Source organism: Danio aesculapii, chromosome 17 (assembly GCF_903798145.1).
Source record: "Danio aesculapii chromosome 17, fDanAes4.1, whole genome shotgun sequence".
Taxonomy (NCBI): domain Eukaryota; kingdom Metazoa; phylum Chordata; class Actinopteri; order Cypriniformes; family Danionidae; genus Danio; species Danio aesculapii.
In genome coordinates this window covers 19,579,286-19,597,910 of record NC_079451.1, presented here as the reverse complement: position 1 = coordinate 19,597,910, position 18,625 = coordinate 19,579,286, and the positions used below count along the sequence as shown (strand labels likewise).

At 38.3% G+C, this 18,625-nt stretch overlaps 1 protein-coding gene across 1 annotated transcript; it reads right to left on the bottom strand.

Moving 5' to 3' along the window:
- Positions 1-593: 593 nt before the first annotated feature.
- On the bottom strand, positions 594-18,409 carry LOC130244726 (prospero homeobox protein 1-like). Its single transcript, XM_056477253.1, has 4 exons — positions 18,289-18,409; positions 14,138-15,936; positions 10,549-10,656; positions 594-824 (listed from the first exon to the last, which is right to left on the bottom strand). Exons 2-4 carry the CDS (start codon positions 15,866-15,868, stop codon positions 594-596), a joined length of 2,070 nt encoding a protein of 689 aa, XP_056333228.1. The 5' UTR covers positions 15,869-15,936; positions 18,289-18,409.
- Between the last annotated feature and the right edge of the window lie 216 nt (positions 18,410-18,625).

The following is an 18,625-nucleotide window of genomic DNA, read 5'->3' as shown; positions in this document are numbered from 1 at the left end:
TTCCACAGCCATGCAAATCTTGCATTTATATATGAAAATAGGGATCATGTCCCTAAATATCTTCCTGGTCGCCAAAAGGTGTGGCGTGCCGCGTACTGCAATCACAATAAACCTTGGCTTGACTGATCTAAATGAAATGAAAGGGAGGGGAGGGGGACAGGGAGATTTTTGCTAATAGTCAGCTAAATGATGATGATGTTGTAAGGGATAGTGTTTGAATGACCAGAGTCCCAGTGGGCAGATATTGATAGTGAGCTGAGCGGTAAATGTGAGCTCTGCAAATTGTATTTGACAAGGACACTTGGGGCCTGAAGGCATCGCTCCCTGTTTGCCTCATCAAACAGACAGATGCATGACTGTGTTTCAGCCAAAAAAAAAAAAGAATCTTGTTCACTTTACCCCAGGAGTATGGCAGAGAGGGGGGGTGTAGGCTTATGGATGAACAGCTTGCCATTCATTGTCTAATCATATAAAGAGATCATTTAGCTGTATTTATTTTAAAGCTTTGAACGCCGTATAATAACTTCTGCATTGCTGTGTGAAGACCACCTTATAATTCAATGTGCTTTGATAAAATAGGTAAATGCAGTCGCTCAGTAGAGTGAAACACAGAATGGACGAGGACCCACCTCAAAATCGTTGGCCTTGTTGTAGTGCATGTTGAGAGCGCGGAAAAGCTCGCAGTCTCGGCTCACGCTCAGCTCTTCTGACCCTGTCACGCCATCGTTGATGGCCTGCCGGGCGAATTTCTCCATCTGGATGTAGTAGAACTCGCGGAAGTTGCTGAACCACTTGATCAGCTGGGATGTGATGCAGCGGTTGAACTTTGAGAGAGAAGGGAACAAGAGACACTTTTTACATTTTGTGATGTGGGTTCAAATAAAAGTGTTGATATTTAGAGAGCCTTTTGGTACATTTGAAGATTTTCGGTAACACTTTATTGGATGGTCCATTTGAGTATTGGTAGACTGTCTGCCTATTATCGGTTAATACTGTTCCTTCAACAGACTGACTATAAGAAACTTTGCAAATACATGTCAACTTAGACCAACCATAATCTTAACCCCAACCCTAACCCCAACCTGACAGTCTACTTATAATTTAATGAGAATTAGTTGGCATGTAGTTGTAACGTAACTTAATTAAACAAACGGACCATCAAAATAAAGTGTGACCAAATTTGCTTATCATTTGCTATATTTGAAGGCTTTTATAATTGTTGATGTCATACGCTTTTACCTGGCCCTAAAAGACAATATTTAGGAGTCTTACTGGCTTTCCAGATCCTTCCAGACTGTTAAAACACACACACTTTAGTCTGTTTTACTGAAAACTAAAAAAAAAATCAGGTATTACTAACCTCTAATCTGGTTAGCCAGTGAGACCCCTAAATGTCAGGACAACAGATAAGACATTTGTTTCTACAAGCGTGTTTACTTCACATTGTCCTTGAGGATGATGGGTAAGCAAACAAACCCGTAGCTGAGACAGATTGGTCAGGGGGGTGTTTTTTCTTTCTTCTTTTTTTTTCCTCCACCAAGGCTTACACGGTCGGCACTGATACCGTATTTGCTGTTGTGTGCAAATGCAAACAGTTCAGGGTTGAGTAGATGAAATTATAATTGTGTCAATAGCCTGTAATGCAGCGACGGCAAATTTACATATCAAGTAGCTGACTTAATTCTGATACGCCTCAGGGTTTATTCCCTTCTTTTCCCACATTAATAATCGAGCGAAGTAAGCGATCAAGTGAAATTGAGTGAAGGAATCGGAAATAAACACACCTTGCAACAAGTACAGCTCTACACTGTAAAACCCAACAGTCAACTTTATCAAATTAAATGAGTGTAGTTAACTTAAAATGTACTGAAGTTAATTCTACTCATTTGAAAGAGTTTTGAACTCAGTATTGAAGGTAATGAGTTAATTAAATCCTCATTACTTCAACTTAAATGGGCTAAGTTCACAGTACTCATATAGATTAGTTTTTTTTAACTCAAATAGTTTGTTGCAATCGGTTTTCCTCAAACGGTTTGAGTTGCCTTAACTTATTAGCTTTTACAGTACTCAGTTGGTTTTGAGTTCTTTTCATTTATTGAGTTTTACTGTGCTCAAATTGCTTCGTTTACTCAATTGGATTACGTTCTCAGTACTTATTAGGATTATGTTTTCAACTTTAAATGGTTTTGTTGCAATTGGTTTCCTCAAATGGTTTGAGTTACCTTAACTTTTTGAGTTTTACAGTGTGGTTAAACAGCTCAGAGCTGCTGTGTGGGAGCTATATTTGGAGAGCCTGATCCTAGATCAGTAAATACACAGTACTCCATTTGCCCTGTGTACTTGCCCCATGACCTCAGCAAATGACCTGTGCAACGGCCTTTCTGTGTGTGTGTGCGAAAGCTATGGCTGCCAAGAGTGTGAATGTACAGGACAGCTGAGTTGAATGTAGCCAAGTTAAAAGCTAGTAAATCCGGCGGGCTTTCTGTTGGCTGCTCTGACATGCAGCCTCCTGCCTTTGTCATTACGGGTGTTCATCAAGCCTTCATTGCCTTTGCCTCCCCTCAAAGAGCATTAATCAAAATCAACAGTGAGCACTTATCTATCTTGGCCATGAGAACATGCAGGCCTCTGTTTAGATGACAGCTGAGGAGAGCGAGAGATCGAGCATGAGGAGAGAAGAAAAAAAAAAGAGGAAGGACAAGGAACAAAGAGGGGGGAGGAGGACGAGTGTGTTTTCTGAGGGTAGATGTAATTACCGTGTAGAAACTTGTCTCCATGCTTGCAAATTTAAGATAATGACGTGAATGAGAATTCATAGCGGGGAATCCGAGTCGTTAGAAAGAGTCAGAAGCCACGATGGGCTGATAGGGTTCCCCCAAAAGGCCAGCCGAGAGCATAATTACCGCCAGGGTTCTTCTCCATAATTCAGCAGAAAATGATTAAGTCGTCATCCCGAGGCATCAGTCTGCAGAAGTTCAAACATGTACTTAACCTATCCAGGAATTATACATTTGGCCTGTGTGTCGCCTCTGCCTTCTTTCAGCGAGAAACAGGGGGTTTGAAAAGAAGAGGGAAAAAAAGACCAACCAAAGAAGCAAGGCTATCTGATCTCTCGCCTGCCCCCGTTTCAATAGATGTTAAACCTATTAGGATCTACTGAACTCGAGGGGCTTCTCCTTTTTTTCGGCTTTATCTGCAGAGCGAAATGCACTGTCCAAATTTCCAGACACTGAGATAAGGACCCCCGGGCCCCCGTGACGACTTACTCCAGCGCCCCCTCGCCACCCCCTTAATTCTTTTAGAATAAGAAACAAAACATTACAAAATGATAGCAGACTGCTCACTGGGGAATGAAAATTGCTTTGACATGGAGATTAGGCTCTTCTATTGTCATAAGACATTGTCTCATATGAGTGGGGCTTGCAGAAGAGACGGATAAAAGGCGAGAAAGGGGGGAATTTTTTTTCTAGAATGGCTAGTGGATGACATAATGGAGAGCGCAGAAAAGTAAGTCCGCATGACATCGTTTGGCAGCGCTGTATAAAGGGAGATTTAAAAAGCATTGTTGCCGAATAGAAATACCAGAGATTCGGGGGGACAATGGAGCCGCGTTGCTGGAACGTGACAACTCAGCAATTAAGGATCATGTCATCTGCTTGTCAAACAAAAATAACCAGCCTAGCTCTCTCTCTCTCTCTCTCTCTCTCTCTCTCTATCTCTCCTCCCTCTCTCCTCTCTCTCTCTCTCTCTCTCTCTCTCAGCTCTCAGCCACCCCATGCATGAAAACAAACCCTAAATGATATGTCGCCACATGAAAAACAAAACAAAAAAACACTTGCAAACACATTTGATTTTCTTAGTGGGATAGAATGCCATACAAGTTGGTTTTAGAAAATTTTTTTAAAAAAAAATTATTATTTGGCCAAGTTCTGAAATCTCACAAGTAACTTTTTAAATGGTTTGAAATGTTGGGGATGAAGTTCAGCTTCCACTTTGTTTGCATTAATAATAATAATAATAATAATAATAATAATAATAATAATAATAATGCACGATATTGGAAAATCTGATATTGTGAGATTTTATTTTGATTAATATTGCAATGTAAATATAGTTTTACAAGATAGATTAAATAGTTGGAATAGCACTACTACTTCGAGTACAGAAATTGAATAATCACAATGTAAAAAAATGCTTTGTCTTGTTTCTAGTCCAGATATTTAAAAATTCTTAATAAAGTGAAATGATCTGCCAGTGGAGTAAAATAATATTGTTTTTGCTTTGAAATATAGATATTTGTACTAGAAATAAGAAAAAAGGTAAGAAATTTTTTTGTTGCATAAATTATATAAAGTTCATATAAATACAGAAATATATACAATTTTGTAGCTCCTGGTCATTGACGACTCTACATATTTTGCGATGTGACTATTGCGAATGTGCACTTTGCGAAATCAATGCTAAAACGATGTATTGTGCAGCCCTAATAATAATAATGATAATTAATTCTAATATAAATTATTTGACTTTAAATTTGAAGTAGAAAAACTGAAATGGTTTAGTAAAACATGCTTTTTTTATTTATTCTATTTACATTCTTTGTTGGATCTTTACTTTTTTTGACACGATGGTGTGCAAAAGTAAATTTAGACTTAACCAAATAGCTATTTTTGTTAATCTACAATACAGGTATAACTATAGATTGATAACTATAGATTGATGTATATTTATTCATTTTTATTCATTTATTTATATTTATTTACAGTGCTCAGTATAATTAAGTACACCCCATTTTGAAAATGAATTTTTCTCCATTTCTCAGTGAATATAGGCTGTATTTTGGTGCATTTAAACAGATTATTAAACAGATATGTTTAATAAAATAATATTTTAGTCACCAATCATATCTAGAAATTGAAAGATAATACAATTAAATTCAAGCAAAATATTGCAAAAATAAATCACAACCTACAAAATTATAACCTTCAATTTCAATTCTTTTGCTTCTCTTGATTTTTCCTCCTTTTAAATGTGTATTTAATTTTTTCTATAACATATAAATTTGGCTGTACTAGTTTTTGGACCGTTATCATAAGTTATTTTGTTAGATGAGCTCCAGATTTGGCTTCAGTACTGACTAATCTGATGTATATGCACAAATATAATATTGTATAGCTTCCTATTAAAAATCTGAATTTAAAAGATAGATGTGAGGGGGGGTGTACTTATATATGCTGAGCATTGTATATTGATTCACTTGCTCACTTGATACTTCACTTACTCAATCATTTTTTATATTGTTGCAATCTTTCAGCACTCTCACTATAGTTTCATCCAATCCATGTTTCTGCTTCTAATATCCAGCGCTGCTCGAAGAAACGCCAAACCTCAAGCCCTCCCACGGTGCACCTCATCCTGTTATTCACCAAACCTTACATATCCACTGAGCACGCTCAAAAGATTCATAAAACAAATCATCCTGATGCCTGTAATGTGTCCGGGCAGCGGTTGACTCAGAGAACAAGTGCGTTTCACACAGTCTTGCTCACGGGCCTGTGAAAGATTATTCCTCTGGTGACAGAGATCCGCTCTTTCCAAGACACCGGGGGAAGACTTGACCTGTCACTCCGCACGTTTCCTCTGTTAGCCATGGACAATACGGGCTTTCACACACGCCTGGTGGGGACGCTACTTATACGGGGGTCTGTGCATTTTAAGTCTCCCCCTCCCCGAACACAGCATGCACTTAGATTGAGAATCTGGGAAAAGTGGAGCTCTATAAGGGGGAAGTAAGCTAAGTGCCTTGGTAGGTTATTTGATATTCAGCTGTTAATGGTACATGGTATGCTGTATGTTTAAAGGCAGCCTGGTGACAAAGCCGGAGCGGCTAAAATAATGTCCCTGACCCACGGCTGACCTTACTGGAGCTGTCCGGCTGAAACGTATACGCCTCGACCCTTATGGAGTGACATAACCCCCTGCTCATGCTTGCTTTGACTGCTCATAATCAGTGTCACACCATCTTCCTGCTAATACTCCTCTTAACCCTTGACCCTCTCTCGTTTAGCCCTCAAAGGCTACTGTAGGCAGGCCAGCCGACCACCTCTGCATGCGTTATGTGAATATGCCGTATGGGATTTATGCTGATTAATCTGCACAGAAATAGAAGTGGCGAGAGATAACGTACGCTCTATAAAGAAATGCTGGGATATTTTAACTTAATTTTGGGTCAAATATGGACATACATTTGAGCCAATTGCTGGGTTAAAAATTTTATTAAAAAAAAACAAAAAAAAAACAGGTGTGTTTGTTCATCCCAAGAGGGTAACACTGTATAATAACTGCACACTATGAATTTTCTATTAAGCATTAGCAAATAGTGAATTCATTATCTGTTAAGCATTAACTCTACATTAATAGAAGTTAGTAAGCAGTTTATAACTGCAGCTACAAATGCAGTAATCTTGATTTATAAGCACGTGTAAAATGTGTTTAATGATTGTATTTTCATACTATTGTCAATGATTATTTTTTTATGACTTATTTAAGTATTACATTATTCACAAACCAGTTATTTAAGAATAGCTGGTGCTATTTTAAGATCATTCTAAATGCATAAGTAAATGATTAATAAACTATTCAAATTAACATTCATAAATCTTACTAATAGTTCATTTGTATGTTAATAAATACTTTAAGTCAAGTCAACTTCATCCAGTTTTGTGACCTAATCTGAAGTTAGTGACTGTTTATGCTTTATAAATCCCTTATAAATGAAAAATAAAGACTTGGTTATATTCTAAACATGAGAAAAAAGGAAATAAACGACTTTATTAATTTCTATTAATTTGAACACACACAAAAGAAACTGTATCATCAATAAATCTTTGCATCTTAACTAAAATCAAGTTACTTGCTAAATAATTTTGAAATGTTGTATCAAAATATATTGTTAAAATTAATATATTGTTTATATATATATATATATATATATATATATATATATATATAAATATATATATATATATATATATATATATATATATATATATATATATATATATATATATATATATATATATATATATATATATATATATATATATATATTTTTTTTTTTTTATTCAATTGTATTTATTGTTAATTGTATTTTGACTCTCTTGTTATTTGGGAATGTTTAAGTTTACAGTAACTTTATTTTTTAGATAAAATTACAAACATTTATTGTTCATTGCCTTTATTTGTCATTTATAAGGGATTTACAAAGCATAAATAGTCCTCACTTTAGATTAGGTCACAAAACTGCATGAAGTTGAGTTAATAAAGCATTTATTAACATATATAGCGACCAATACTTTATGCCTGAATAATAAAATATATAAATGTTGGTTTGAATAGTTTACTAACTCATTCTAAATTATTCTAAAAGCCACCAACTAAATAACGCAATACTGAATTTAGTAATGAACAATTATTAAGCAATTGTAATAAATAATCCGTACTAATGAATAATTAATAAATTATGAAAATATAATTACTAAGCACATTATAAATGTGCGTGTCAAAAATACAGCATTTGTAGATGTATTTATAAACTGCCTAATAACGCCTATTAATGTAGAGTTAATGCTTAACAGATAATGAATGAACTATTTGCTAATGCTTAATAAATGATTCACAGTGTGTAGTTATTGTGAAGTGTTAACAAAGATGGGCAATAAATAAAAACAAAAACTACAGTAAACTAAACTAACAGCAGTCCCTGAAAAACGAAGTGAACTAATTTATTAATTAGCAAAAATTAATAATAGTTTTCAAAATTCATAAGCACTCATTCTGTGTTGAAAAAATCTAAAGTTTTACCTAATCATCAGTCAAGCAGAATGATTATATACAAAAAAAACATATTCTCCTTACTTCCTTTGCCAAAAATGTAAACTATGCAAGTTTAACTACATATATAGTTTGATCTTTAACATAAAAAAATTACATTTTTATTTTTTATTTGCTGTATTAGTATGTTTTTTTGTTCAAATATTTATTTTATGTTTATTACTAAGAGGTTTGCAAAAAATGTAATCTAATCTGCTTTCCTTTGGTCGACACTGGAAGTGTTCTGTTAACTCTGTTAATCTACAGTTACTAAGACCGAAGCTAAAAATATATAAAAGTAAAACAAAAATGTGTTCACAAAATAAAAACTTAACTAAAACTAACAAAACAATTAATGAAATAAAACTTCACTGAAATATTCCAAATAAAAACTCATTTAAAATGCTAAACTGTGCTCCACTTGACAATAAACTTAGTTAAAACAAACTCACTGTAGTTTTACACTAAATCACATTATCGCGACCGTACTGAGTGTGACAAATATGACAAGAGATCAAGGAACAAATGTGAAAAAGAGATGTTGAGGAGGGACGAAGGTATTATCCATTACATAAGAAGTCAGATCACTGTTTCCTGTTGCTTTCCTGTGAAGGGCAGTGACATTAATCTCTTTATGACCACTGGCTCACTCTGTGTGGTCATACGTAGGAAATGTTCTCACTTACTTCTGCACTACCTGTAAGAAGAAGCTTCCTCTTCCTTACAGAATAACAATCTATCGTCACCATCACAATCCTTCTGATTATTTGATTAGGACTAGGATTTGATTATTCAAATCCTTTTGGACTCACCCTTTTAGCTTTCATTCATTTATTATTATTATTATTAATATTATTACATTTATATACAAGTAAAGAAATAGGCTGTACATTTAAGCATTTTAAAACAATTATTTAATGAAACATTTAAAAATATAAATTAAAAAACATGATTATTTACCATCTTTTAACTTTTAAGCTTTCTGTTTTTAATTCTTTTGGTCTTCAACTTATAATAAAAGTATTTTTTTGAGTTATTATGAAATATTTTGAATTGATTATATTTATCTTAACATTCTTGGTTATATTTTATTATATAATTCATACAATGTGGCATCTACTGCATAGAGTTTATTTTAGAGCAATAAGAAAGTGAAATGTGATTATTATTATTGTTGTTGTCATTTTTGTACTAAATCTTCTCGCTTGATGTTATACAATTAAAAACAGTGACATTCTTAGTCTATATTTTGTTTTATTAAAAAAAGATTCAATTAGGCCATTAAATAGTCACTCTAGTACAAAGGCAGAAGGTCTTTTTTTTAATCATCCGATTACAGACAATTTAAGCAAAACAGTTGTCAAATCAACCTATTTCCCACAGTCATTATTTCCTATTTAGATCCCATCATTATGGTGCCTAAACGTCTTTAATCACTAATTCCTGTAACTTTCGTGGGCTTATACAGCCGTAATTAGTCAGTAATTTATGCTTTAATTCCCTTACATACATACTAGTTGATCCAACAAACACATGCCACCCATTGTTCCCTTCTGCTTAAGCAGCCCTGAAAAACCATCTCTCCCAGGACACTGACCTTGTTTCGGGAAATGTTAATTTAATGTGTACAGAATTTCACAGCCTTGTCTGAAGGGGAATTGTAATTGGGCCGTCTTTAATTTAAGGCTTTGATTAACTTTCTGTTCAGTGGTTTAAAATTAGGGAGCGAAATATATGAATCGGGGGAAGTGTTAAAGTTGTCTTCAAAAAAAAAAAAGTTTAAAAAGCTATGAATATATGAAGCTATGAAAATGAATCTCTACGAATATATCAGCTTTCTCTAATAATGCCATTTTCTAAATATACAATGATATAACTTTCAGTCGGAGCATAAGCGCTGCGAGCGAGCGCTGAATGGCAGCGTGTTCTCATGAGTATTAAGCTGCTGGCAGATTTAGATGGATGCAACAGAAGCATGTGTGTGAGGATGAGGTGGTCACCCTGGACCCGGCACAGGGGCAGCTGGGAGTGAGAGGACCCTGCTCTCCTCATTTAAATAATGTGGCCTGAATCTGTCACATTATTTCTCCTCCGTATGCTCCCTGTATGACGCATCAACAACAAATTAAGTTGTAAATAAAAGACAATCGGTGCCATTGTTTTGTTTGTGTTGTTGTGCTCCATTTTGTTTGTTGTCTCCCTCCTCCTCCTCCCCGTCCCCTCCCGCTTTCGTTTGTTCGTTTCTGCCCGAACCTCTAATTTTCTCAGCTCTTATCACCCTCTGCCTCCCACTTCCACACATGATGGGAACTCTTGGAAATGACCGTCCCGACAAGTTAACAGAAACAGAGACTAGTTGTCTGTGCTCGCAAACCAGCAGTGAGTGAAGTGACAGAACGTGAATGTTTTTAATAAAAGCGAAAGTGAGTAAAAGGGAAAGTGGGACTTGTGCAGTGTTGTTCTCTTGAAGGAGATTAAGGCCAGTTATTTTAATTGGGGGGAGGTGGAGGGGTGTGTGTGTGTGTGTGTGTGTGTGTGTGTGTGTGTGTGTGTGTGTGTGTGTGTGTGTGTGAGTGGGTGGGGGGGGAGAGAGCTGGCCGTCTGTTTGGGACCCATCTGGACTAGTGGGACAGCGCTACTTCACACGACATAGTTAACGGTCAACGGCAAGCTCACCTTCACGTCTGAGAAGAACATCTTCAGCATGTTGGAGCTGGGGTAGCGTGTGTAGAAGAACATCAGCTTGGCCTTTTTCAGATGGTTCGGCGAAAGCCCCTCTTGGATGTGAAATTTGTAAGGTGAAGGAAAAAATTGTAAAGACATATAGACATGAAACAAAACAAATATGCGCTTTTATATAATATTAGATATGATGATAAAAAACCAGAATATACCACCCTTACATATATTTACTGCAGGGATAATAATTACACCGATAATTATTTCCATTTTCTGACGACTTCATCCTAACACCTACAGAGCCCCAGTCAATGTAGCATCTCGAGTCAATAAACGTCTGCTTATCCCAATAAAAACGCTATTTATCTGGAGGTGGCACTGCCCTTTAGATTGGTAAACAGAGGGCAGCTGAGGGGGGTCCCAGGAGAGACCGTGGCTAACCAGAGCCATCTACCCATTACAATTAGCCCCAACCCCCAACCCTCCACCCTGAGCCTCCTGGCACGGCCCCCGCTCTGCCAGTTAGGCCGGCTTTAGCCACATCTGCGCTCCAGACTGGCCCAGCCATTTCCTCTGCAAATTAACGGCTTTATAATTTATCAAAAATGAAGATGCATGTGGGGCTAAATCAATGGGCCCCCACAAGGTCAATTAAGAGGCTCACCCAGCGCTCGCCCACCCCCCTTTTCTATAAAGCATGGCACCGTCATGGCAGTGCCGCACAGAGTCTGTTATGTAAAGCACCAAGTTACCGAAGCAACAATACATTTATCTACATGTAAGAATGGCTAAAATTGACTGTCGGTGCTATTTGAGCCTCTCTAATAATGGTGTGTATGTAGATTGACGTGCTCCTTCTGCCAAGAGAGGAGGAGAGGAGGAGAACCCTAGGTGACCTCCATTAGGCTGATAGGGAAGACCAAAAGAGCATTACTCTCTTTCCTACCATCTGTCATAATGCATACAGCAAATAACAGCAGTGAATGACAGCGCGGGAGGGAGAAAGAGAGAGAGTTAAGCTGTCTTTTTCACAACAAGTCAGATTTTTCAAGGACCTAAAGGCTCATTTAAAAACCAAGAGTAGGGAGAAGCCCAAAAAGTGCACCTTCGTAAAATAAAGTGAATAATAGAGTCTGGAAAAAGAGCCCCGGTAAACGCCTTCACCGTTTTTTCTTTTATCATTATATTTCGAGAGATTAATCACATCGAGATGCTCTTTAATCTAATGGGCGTCGCACTTTGGAAGCGTTCGCAGTTGCCACTGTTCAATCTCTTCGCAGTATTTACAGAGCGACGATCATATCAGTTCATTCTGCCCTGTCTCTGCTCTGTTAACAGCATTCATAAATCCCAGGTATCTCATTACTCAGTGCCATTAACATTCAAGACATTGACTTTTAAATAAAACAAACAGTCGCAGATCTTGGGAACAATTGTGCGAGGACGACTCGACAGGGCTTGACTCACATTTCCTACAAGTAGACCTGGCTTCCAAGAAAAATACTGGCGTTTCTAGGATACGTAAATATGCGAAACGACAAAATAGATCGAGTAAACACCGGCCCACTGAGTGTGTAAGACAACCCGGTACATAGTCAACATGAATGAAGGACATAATGCAAACATGAATATGAAGTATTTCAGGGGAGGAGAAAAATGGGGCAGCTGTGGTTTATAGCCAAATGAGATACTACATAAACAACACCGCCATAGATGCACTGCATCATTAGGCTTTTTTAGGGCTGGTTTTGTATTAAGCATGTTGCATGTAAGGGAGACAATAACTAGTGAAATGTGATCCTGCGGCCAGGTGTAAGGAGAGAAAGGAGGCAAAAAGGACATAGGGATGCTAAATCCATAAATTAATGCTAGACATCTGTTCAGCAATATGAAAGATTAGAGCAACAAATGTACTACAGCTGAGACTTCAGCTCTTGCTTAGAGGAGGAAATAAATAGGAAGCATTTTCAGATTGTTGGCTCGGGGGAAAAAAATCTAACTTTGATGACAATCTTTTGACATAAATCAGAAAGGACTCAAATTTTGTCATTCCACCAGCAGAGTGATTTTGAAATCGAGAAGGTCTTTTATTAAACCACTTTGGCAACCGAGTTTGAAAAGTGATCTGAGCAATGTCTTCATAGCGCGTTTTCTTTGCTTCGCTTTAATTGATGAAACCTGAATCTACGTGCAATAGCTGCATCAGCACTTGAGCATTGAGCTAGCGCAACCATGAACCTCTGTCCTCGTCTACTATATTAGACATGCAAACTGGCTTCACCTGCCGCCCACCCCCCACCCCATTCTTACAACAGCCCTGTGCCAGAGCTGTTCGGTCTCTCTATATGCAAATGATGGGGGAAACTGAACAAGGCTATTTTTCTTGAGATGCAAAGAGAGCACGTGACAAGGAAGATCATGCTGGCCATGGCTGAAGATAATTGGCTGCTTGTTTCTTCTAGAATTTGAATAGAAATTCATATTTGATTAAACACCCTATTTTGCAAATATTGAGATGTTGTTGTTCAGGTCCCAACTGTGCAGGTGTGCAAGTACACTTAGAGAAATAATAGACTCTTACATGAGCTGAAGAGTGCTTACTTGGGGAATTATCTTTGCGTTTTTAGAATGGATCGCTTGCTCATTCTTTTGTGTAATCATTTATTTTATTAAACTATTTAACATTTAATCTTAAACTTCAAAAGTTACTCTTAAAATAAATATATACATTTTTTATGTCACATTTGGTGTTGTTCGTTTTGACTTGCATTCAAAGCTTATCAAAGATCTAGTAGCCATTTGGCAAAAGGTTAAAAAGAGGGAAAGGGATGAAAGAAAAGCAGCTACCTGCAAACACCTGTTCACACCAGAGAAACAGGATGAAAAGAAAAGACCCACTGCCAGGCAACAGCTATCAGTGCACTTTTACCTAAAGCAAGCTGGCGATGTTCACAAGAAATACGCTTTGTTGTGTTCTGAGATCACATGTTGTGTTAAAAAGCTATTTTTAATTTATTAAATTATGAAGCTCAACAGTATTGGGACATTTTTACCCTTGCTGCGTTCACTTGACGCTGAATGAGAACCAGTCCTCCGAAATTAAGCTTTCCTCCACTGACAGAAATCTTTTACCATTCTTCTAACACAACTTTCTAGGGCCTCTAAGCAAAGGATCCCACTTGTCCTTTTACTTCCTGGCTTTGAAATATGATTTGCTTTGAGCATTTATGTACAAAGTCTTGCATGTGCTGTGATGAAAGAGGAGGTTTTATTGTGAGTCTCCCTGTGATAGTGTGAGAACAGAGAAGATGGGAGGTATCTTAGCCACGGCGGGGCCTTTCAACACTTCTCCATATAGCGCACACTTAAAAGCCTCCGTCCACCGAATTCTTTTTAATCTGCACTACTAGAGGAACACTGCTTTTTGAATGTGGCAATTAATGGAGATTCATTAAAATTAAGTTTATATCTTTCAAGATGTGTTTGTCATTCGTAGGGCATTCAAGCTGCACTCACACTAAAAGCGTTTCATCTATCTAAAGAAATGAAAATACAACATTGAAACATTTTGTTTGAAAAAGGATATTGTACTTCCTGAATATGGAGAGATGTCTGACATGTCCTGAAGGTCTCCGCATTCTGACTTGATGAGGGACAAGGACAAGCCTTCATTCCCTGGGTGTGTTGGTGAGATGGAACGATGGTGGCTGAGGTGGTTAGACGACATCTTGGTCCGTAGGCTGGTGGTCTCTCTGGACAGATCCAGAGACTCAGGAGAAGACCTATCCTTTCCTGGGTAAGGCCCTGTTGGGGCACCTAAAGGGCTTTGGAAAGGGTAGCCCATTAGAGGAAGGGGGAAAGGATGGCGGAAAGAGGGAGGACTAAAGCCCATTGTAGAAGATAAAGGTGGGGGGTGCAGAGAGGGATGGTGGTGGTGACCCCCAGGTGTGGGAAGAGACCCAGTCTGATCTGAAGAGTTCTTTCTCACCACCAAAGGCAGGGCCTCTGTTTGGTCGTTTGAGTTGGGCACCTGCATACTAGCAAAAGTGTCCAGGGGATTAGGAATGATGACATCACCAAAACATTGCAAGCGCTGGTTGGCAGTATGGAAATTTGGGGTTTCTCCATTGACTGCGAAACGATCAGGGGATTCCATGTGCAGGGGTGGGAAAACCTGAGGAACTGGGCGTGGAGGCTTGGCAAAGACCTTCACCACAGTGTCCACTACCTGGGACATTGCTGTATTGAGCTCTTGTTTTAGCGTTTCTGCCAGCTGTTTGCCCTCTGCATGCATGGAGGTTGGTCCCTGGCTCTTTCCTCTTGACCCATCACGCTTGGGTTTGTCCCCCTCCATCATGCTCTGCTCCCGAATAAGTGCGCGTGCTCGATCCAAAAAGTGCCCCGGATCCAGGTCAGACATTTCGTTGTCGGAACGATCTGGGACAGAGTCGTGGGCACGATTGTCCATTCCATCAGAGCGCATGCTGTCTTCAGAGAGGTTACCATCTTCATCGTTTTCAGAGTCAGTGCTGTCATAAATCTGGTAGAACTTCTCTTGCAGTTGCCGGAGCTGCTTCTGCATGTCCTCCAGCTGTAGTTTAAGTTGCCGCCGTTCTTCGTGTTTCTGTTCTTTGCGTGCAGAGACGAGCTGCTGGAAACTCTGCTGCTGCTGCTGTGGCAGTTTCTGTTTGCGCTTGTTTTCCCGGTAGTTCTCACGAGGACTCGGGGGCTGCGCTGCCCCCTCACGGTCGTTATCTCCTGCTCGAAGTGTGACGCTGGGAGAATGGCTCATCCCACGGATGATGTTCTCCACCCGGGCTCGTTTGGCCCTTAGATGCTCATCTGTTAGCCTCTCCATCTCAAATTGGGTCATGGAGGGCCTGCTGAATGGTGAAAGGCACTCCTGAGGGCTGCCCCGTGAGGAGTTGCTGCAAGCATCCTCCTGCTGGATCTCTGAGCCGGTACTCGAGAGGCCACTTCCCTGGAAATTAGGCTCACTGCCTCCATTTTTGGTCAAATTGTTTTTCAGAAGCTGAGATATGATGGTTGCCCCTGGAAAGGGCATGACAGCGTCTTCATAAGAGTTTGCTCTCTTCAACAGCTTGCGAAGCACGTTGGACTTCTCACCGTCTGCGTGCTGCACCACTGAACACTCAACATCCTGATCGGAACCGTGGGGATTCATGGCACTAAGAAAGGTTGCTTTTGCGCGGGTAAAAACCACAGATGCTTGCCCAACAGTCCTCTTCACTCCTATGTCAACTCTTCTTCTCTTGGTTTGTCTGCTTAAGAGGGATGTGCTGTCATGGTCAGGCATCACTGGAACTGTTATTGTGCCATCTTCGAAAGCCTGTCAGCTGGGCACAGCTCGAGAACCCTGGGAACCTGGCCAGAAAGAAAGGACTGATGAATAATTTTCTTTATATGTCTCCAAGTTTCTTGTGCCCAATTCTAAATGCTATTTGAACAGGCTAATGTCTTAGACAACATCACACAAGGATTAAAAATTCTTGAAATGTTGGGCCTACAGTATTTTAAATAAAACTGACAAAAAGCTTATAGCTTAAAATACATATATTAAAGCCAGTTACAAAGTTGTCATTTGAACATTTTTCAAATAATCTACAAAAAGACTGCATGCCAACAGTCTAATTCTCATGTAAGACCCCATTTAAAAATCAAACTGCTGTGTTTAGCTAAACATATCCTGCCACTATTGTGCTCACACAGCCAACTTGCAGGCTTTGTTCACTTTGGTAAGTGTATATGTACCATTTGCCAAAGAAACAGCTACAGTTGATATTTGCAAAGACCTAGCAAATAAAGACACTTATTATCTTTGAAAGATTAACTGCCTTTTATATTTCCCACGTAATTAAAAAATTATAATACAACAAGTATAATACACCACACGAATTACATTCAGGGTTAATGAATTGAATTCAAGTATAAATCCTTTTTGTGTGTAATGCAGTGTAATAAACGCTAATTGCACGTTTTGCAAGTTTGTTGACGGAGATCGGCCAACGTTATTTGTCTAATCTCAAATTACATTTTAAAAAGTTTGAGCTCCCCATGCACATTAGAAAAAAAACTTATATATAGCTTTGCTCATTGGGAATGTAACGCACATTAAAAAGGCACATCATCTCACACATGACTAAAGTGCACAGCTTTGCTAAGCACGTATTAATTAACGCAACTACTTCTCCACAACATACAAATCTAAATGTTATAGATAAAATATACGTGTAATAATATAATGTGACAGTGTATTTATTATGATCAGTACGGCTACATGATAAACGTTCGTTATTTTAATAAAAAAAAATTATATTCTGAGACATGCACCTTGTAAGACATAACTTTAGTTGTTATTCAAGACGCACCGACTGAGATTGTCCGGAGTTTACATTTAGGATATAAAATACAGCAAAAACTTGCTTTAGCTGTCTCTAAATATAGATATCTGACAAATCATGACAACATGGCAACAAAATCTGTTCGTTTTGGATGTCTTTCACCTCATACGGACACTGCGTCCTATGCGCACCTCTTCTCGCCAAATATTTAAAGCCGTTCAGCTTAAAGCCGAAAAAAGTTAACAAAGAAAGAACATTAAACTAATTCAATCACACTCATGTGAACACACAAATCGGATAACGCATTTGATGTGTTAAATAGCCTAAACATGTATGTGCCCACCAGCAAGTTCTCGAAAATCGTAGTTTTAAACATTTAAAAACCCAAGGACCCTCACTCAGCCAACTCAAAGACCCCTGAAAGGCATTAAAACTACTAAAAAAACTTTTCTTCAGAAACATTTAAAATTATTTTAAAATTCTGTCAGTTAAGAAATTTCAGATTAGTTACGACAAATCATAAAAATCTTGGAAAATTATATGATTATTTAGATATTTTCTCCAGCAAACCCTGATCGCATGCACTGACGCACTGATAGGAGCACAGTGATGCACTGATCATCAAACCAAAAATATTTGATCAACAACCACGTGCGTGACATTCATTTTGACAATAAAATAGACTTTACGGATATGTCGGCAAATCTTTCCTAAACATATGAATCGTATGTGCACGTAAACTGGAGCTTTGATGTCTACTATCTGACTTTCACGTCATGAAACGATGATGATGATGATGATGATGATGATGAAGAAACGCGTCAAGCTAGAGTGGCAGTGAAAGTGAGATGCTAAGTATAAGCTTACGTTTATAAAATAAAGGTTGATCAACGGTAGCACCTTAGATTCAGCAAAAGCCATGTTCTTATCAAGGCGCTTTTTTTTGTATTGAGATAAAAAAAGTTCTTGTTAGACATTATAGGTTCTCAAGTTCACTGTTGTTGTCCCTCGGCTCTTTAAAGCACTACAGCAAGGCGTTCAAAAAAATTAAAGAATGAAAGCAGCATAATAGTTCTTTGTAACACTTAAAAGATTCTCCGGTGACATCTGGAACCTTTTTTCTATTTGATTCTTTTCAAGCGAAAGCGTCTATGTAAATGACGAGGACATTTGTTATTGGCATAAAACAACAGACGACTGACACCAAAAATGTAAAATAATAAAGATGCGGAAAGTGCACGCACGGTGTACATCCGAGAAGAGAGCGACTGTCCTATTACGAGGAATGAACGGCAAGTTCAGAACTGAGCGTACATGTTTCGCGTCGCCTCTCCAAAGTCTACAAGCAATATTACAAGTGCGTATTTATACTTACTTTACGGAAAACATTAAGATGTTATCCCTCCGAAATGGCACGAATTTAAGGTAAAGTTAAAACAACCGCAACCCGAAGACAGTGAAGGATAAAGCGGTACAGCGCATCAAATGGAAAGTCATCAGAACAAAACTCAGCGCGAGCGCAAATGACAAGGTTACTTACTCTGAAGATGAGAGCGAATTGAGCTTCTTCGCGATAGTGTAAGAGAAAATACAGAGGGTTGTTCGCCCCGTGATGAATATTGTAATTTCTCGGGACAAGCGAGAGCGAAGAGAGTGAGATAGAGAAAGAGCTCTTGTGCGCCGCTCCTCTCTCTGCATGAAAACTGTATGTC

Bases quoted from the DNA above. Each gene is read 5' to 3' on its own strand.
- LOC130244726 (XM_056477253.1), bottom strand. From the start codon at position 15,868: ATGCCTGACCATGACAGCACATCCCTCTTAAGCAGACAAACCAAGAGA. The intron at 10,657-14,137 runs ATATCCTTTTTC...TACAAATTTCAC, and splicing joins CTCCATATTCAGGAAGTACA to ATCCAAGAGGGGCTTTCGCC. The intron at 825-10,548 runs GTGAGCTTGCCG...TCTCTCTCAAAG, and splicing joins TGTTCTTCTCAGACGTGAAG to TTCAACCGCTGCATCACATC.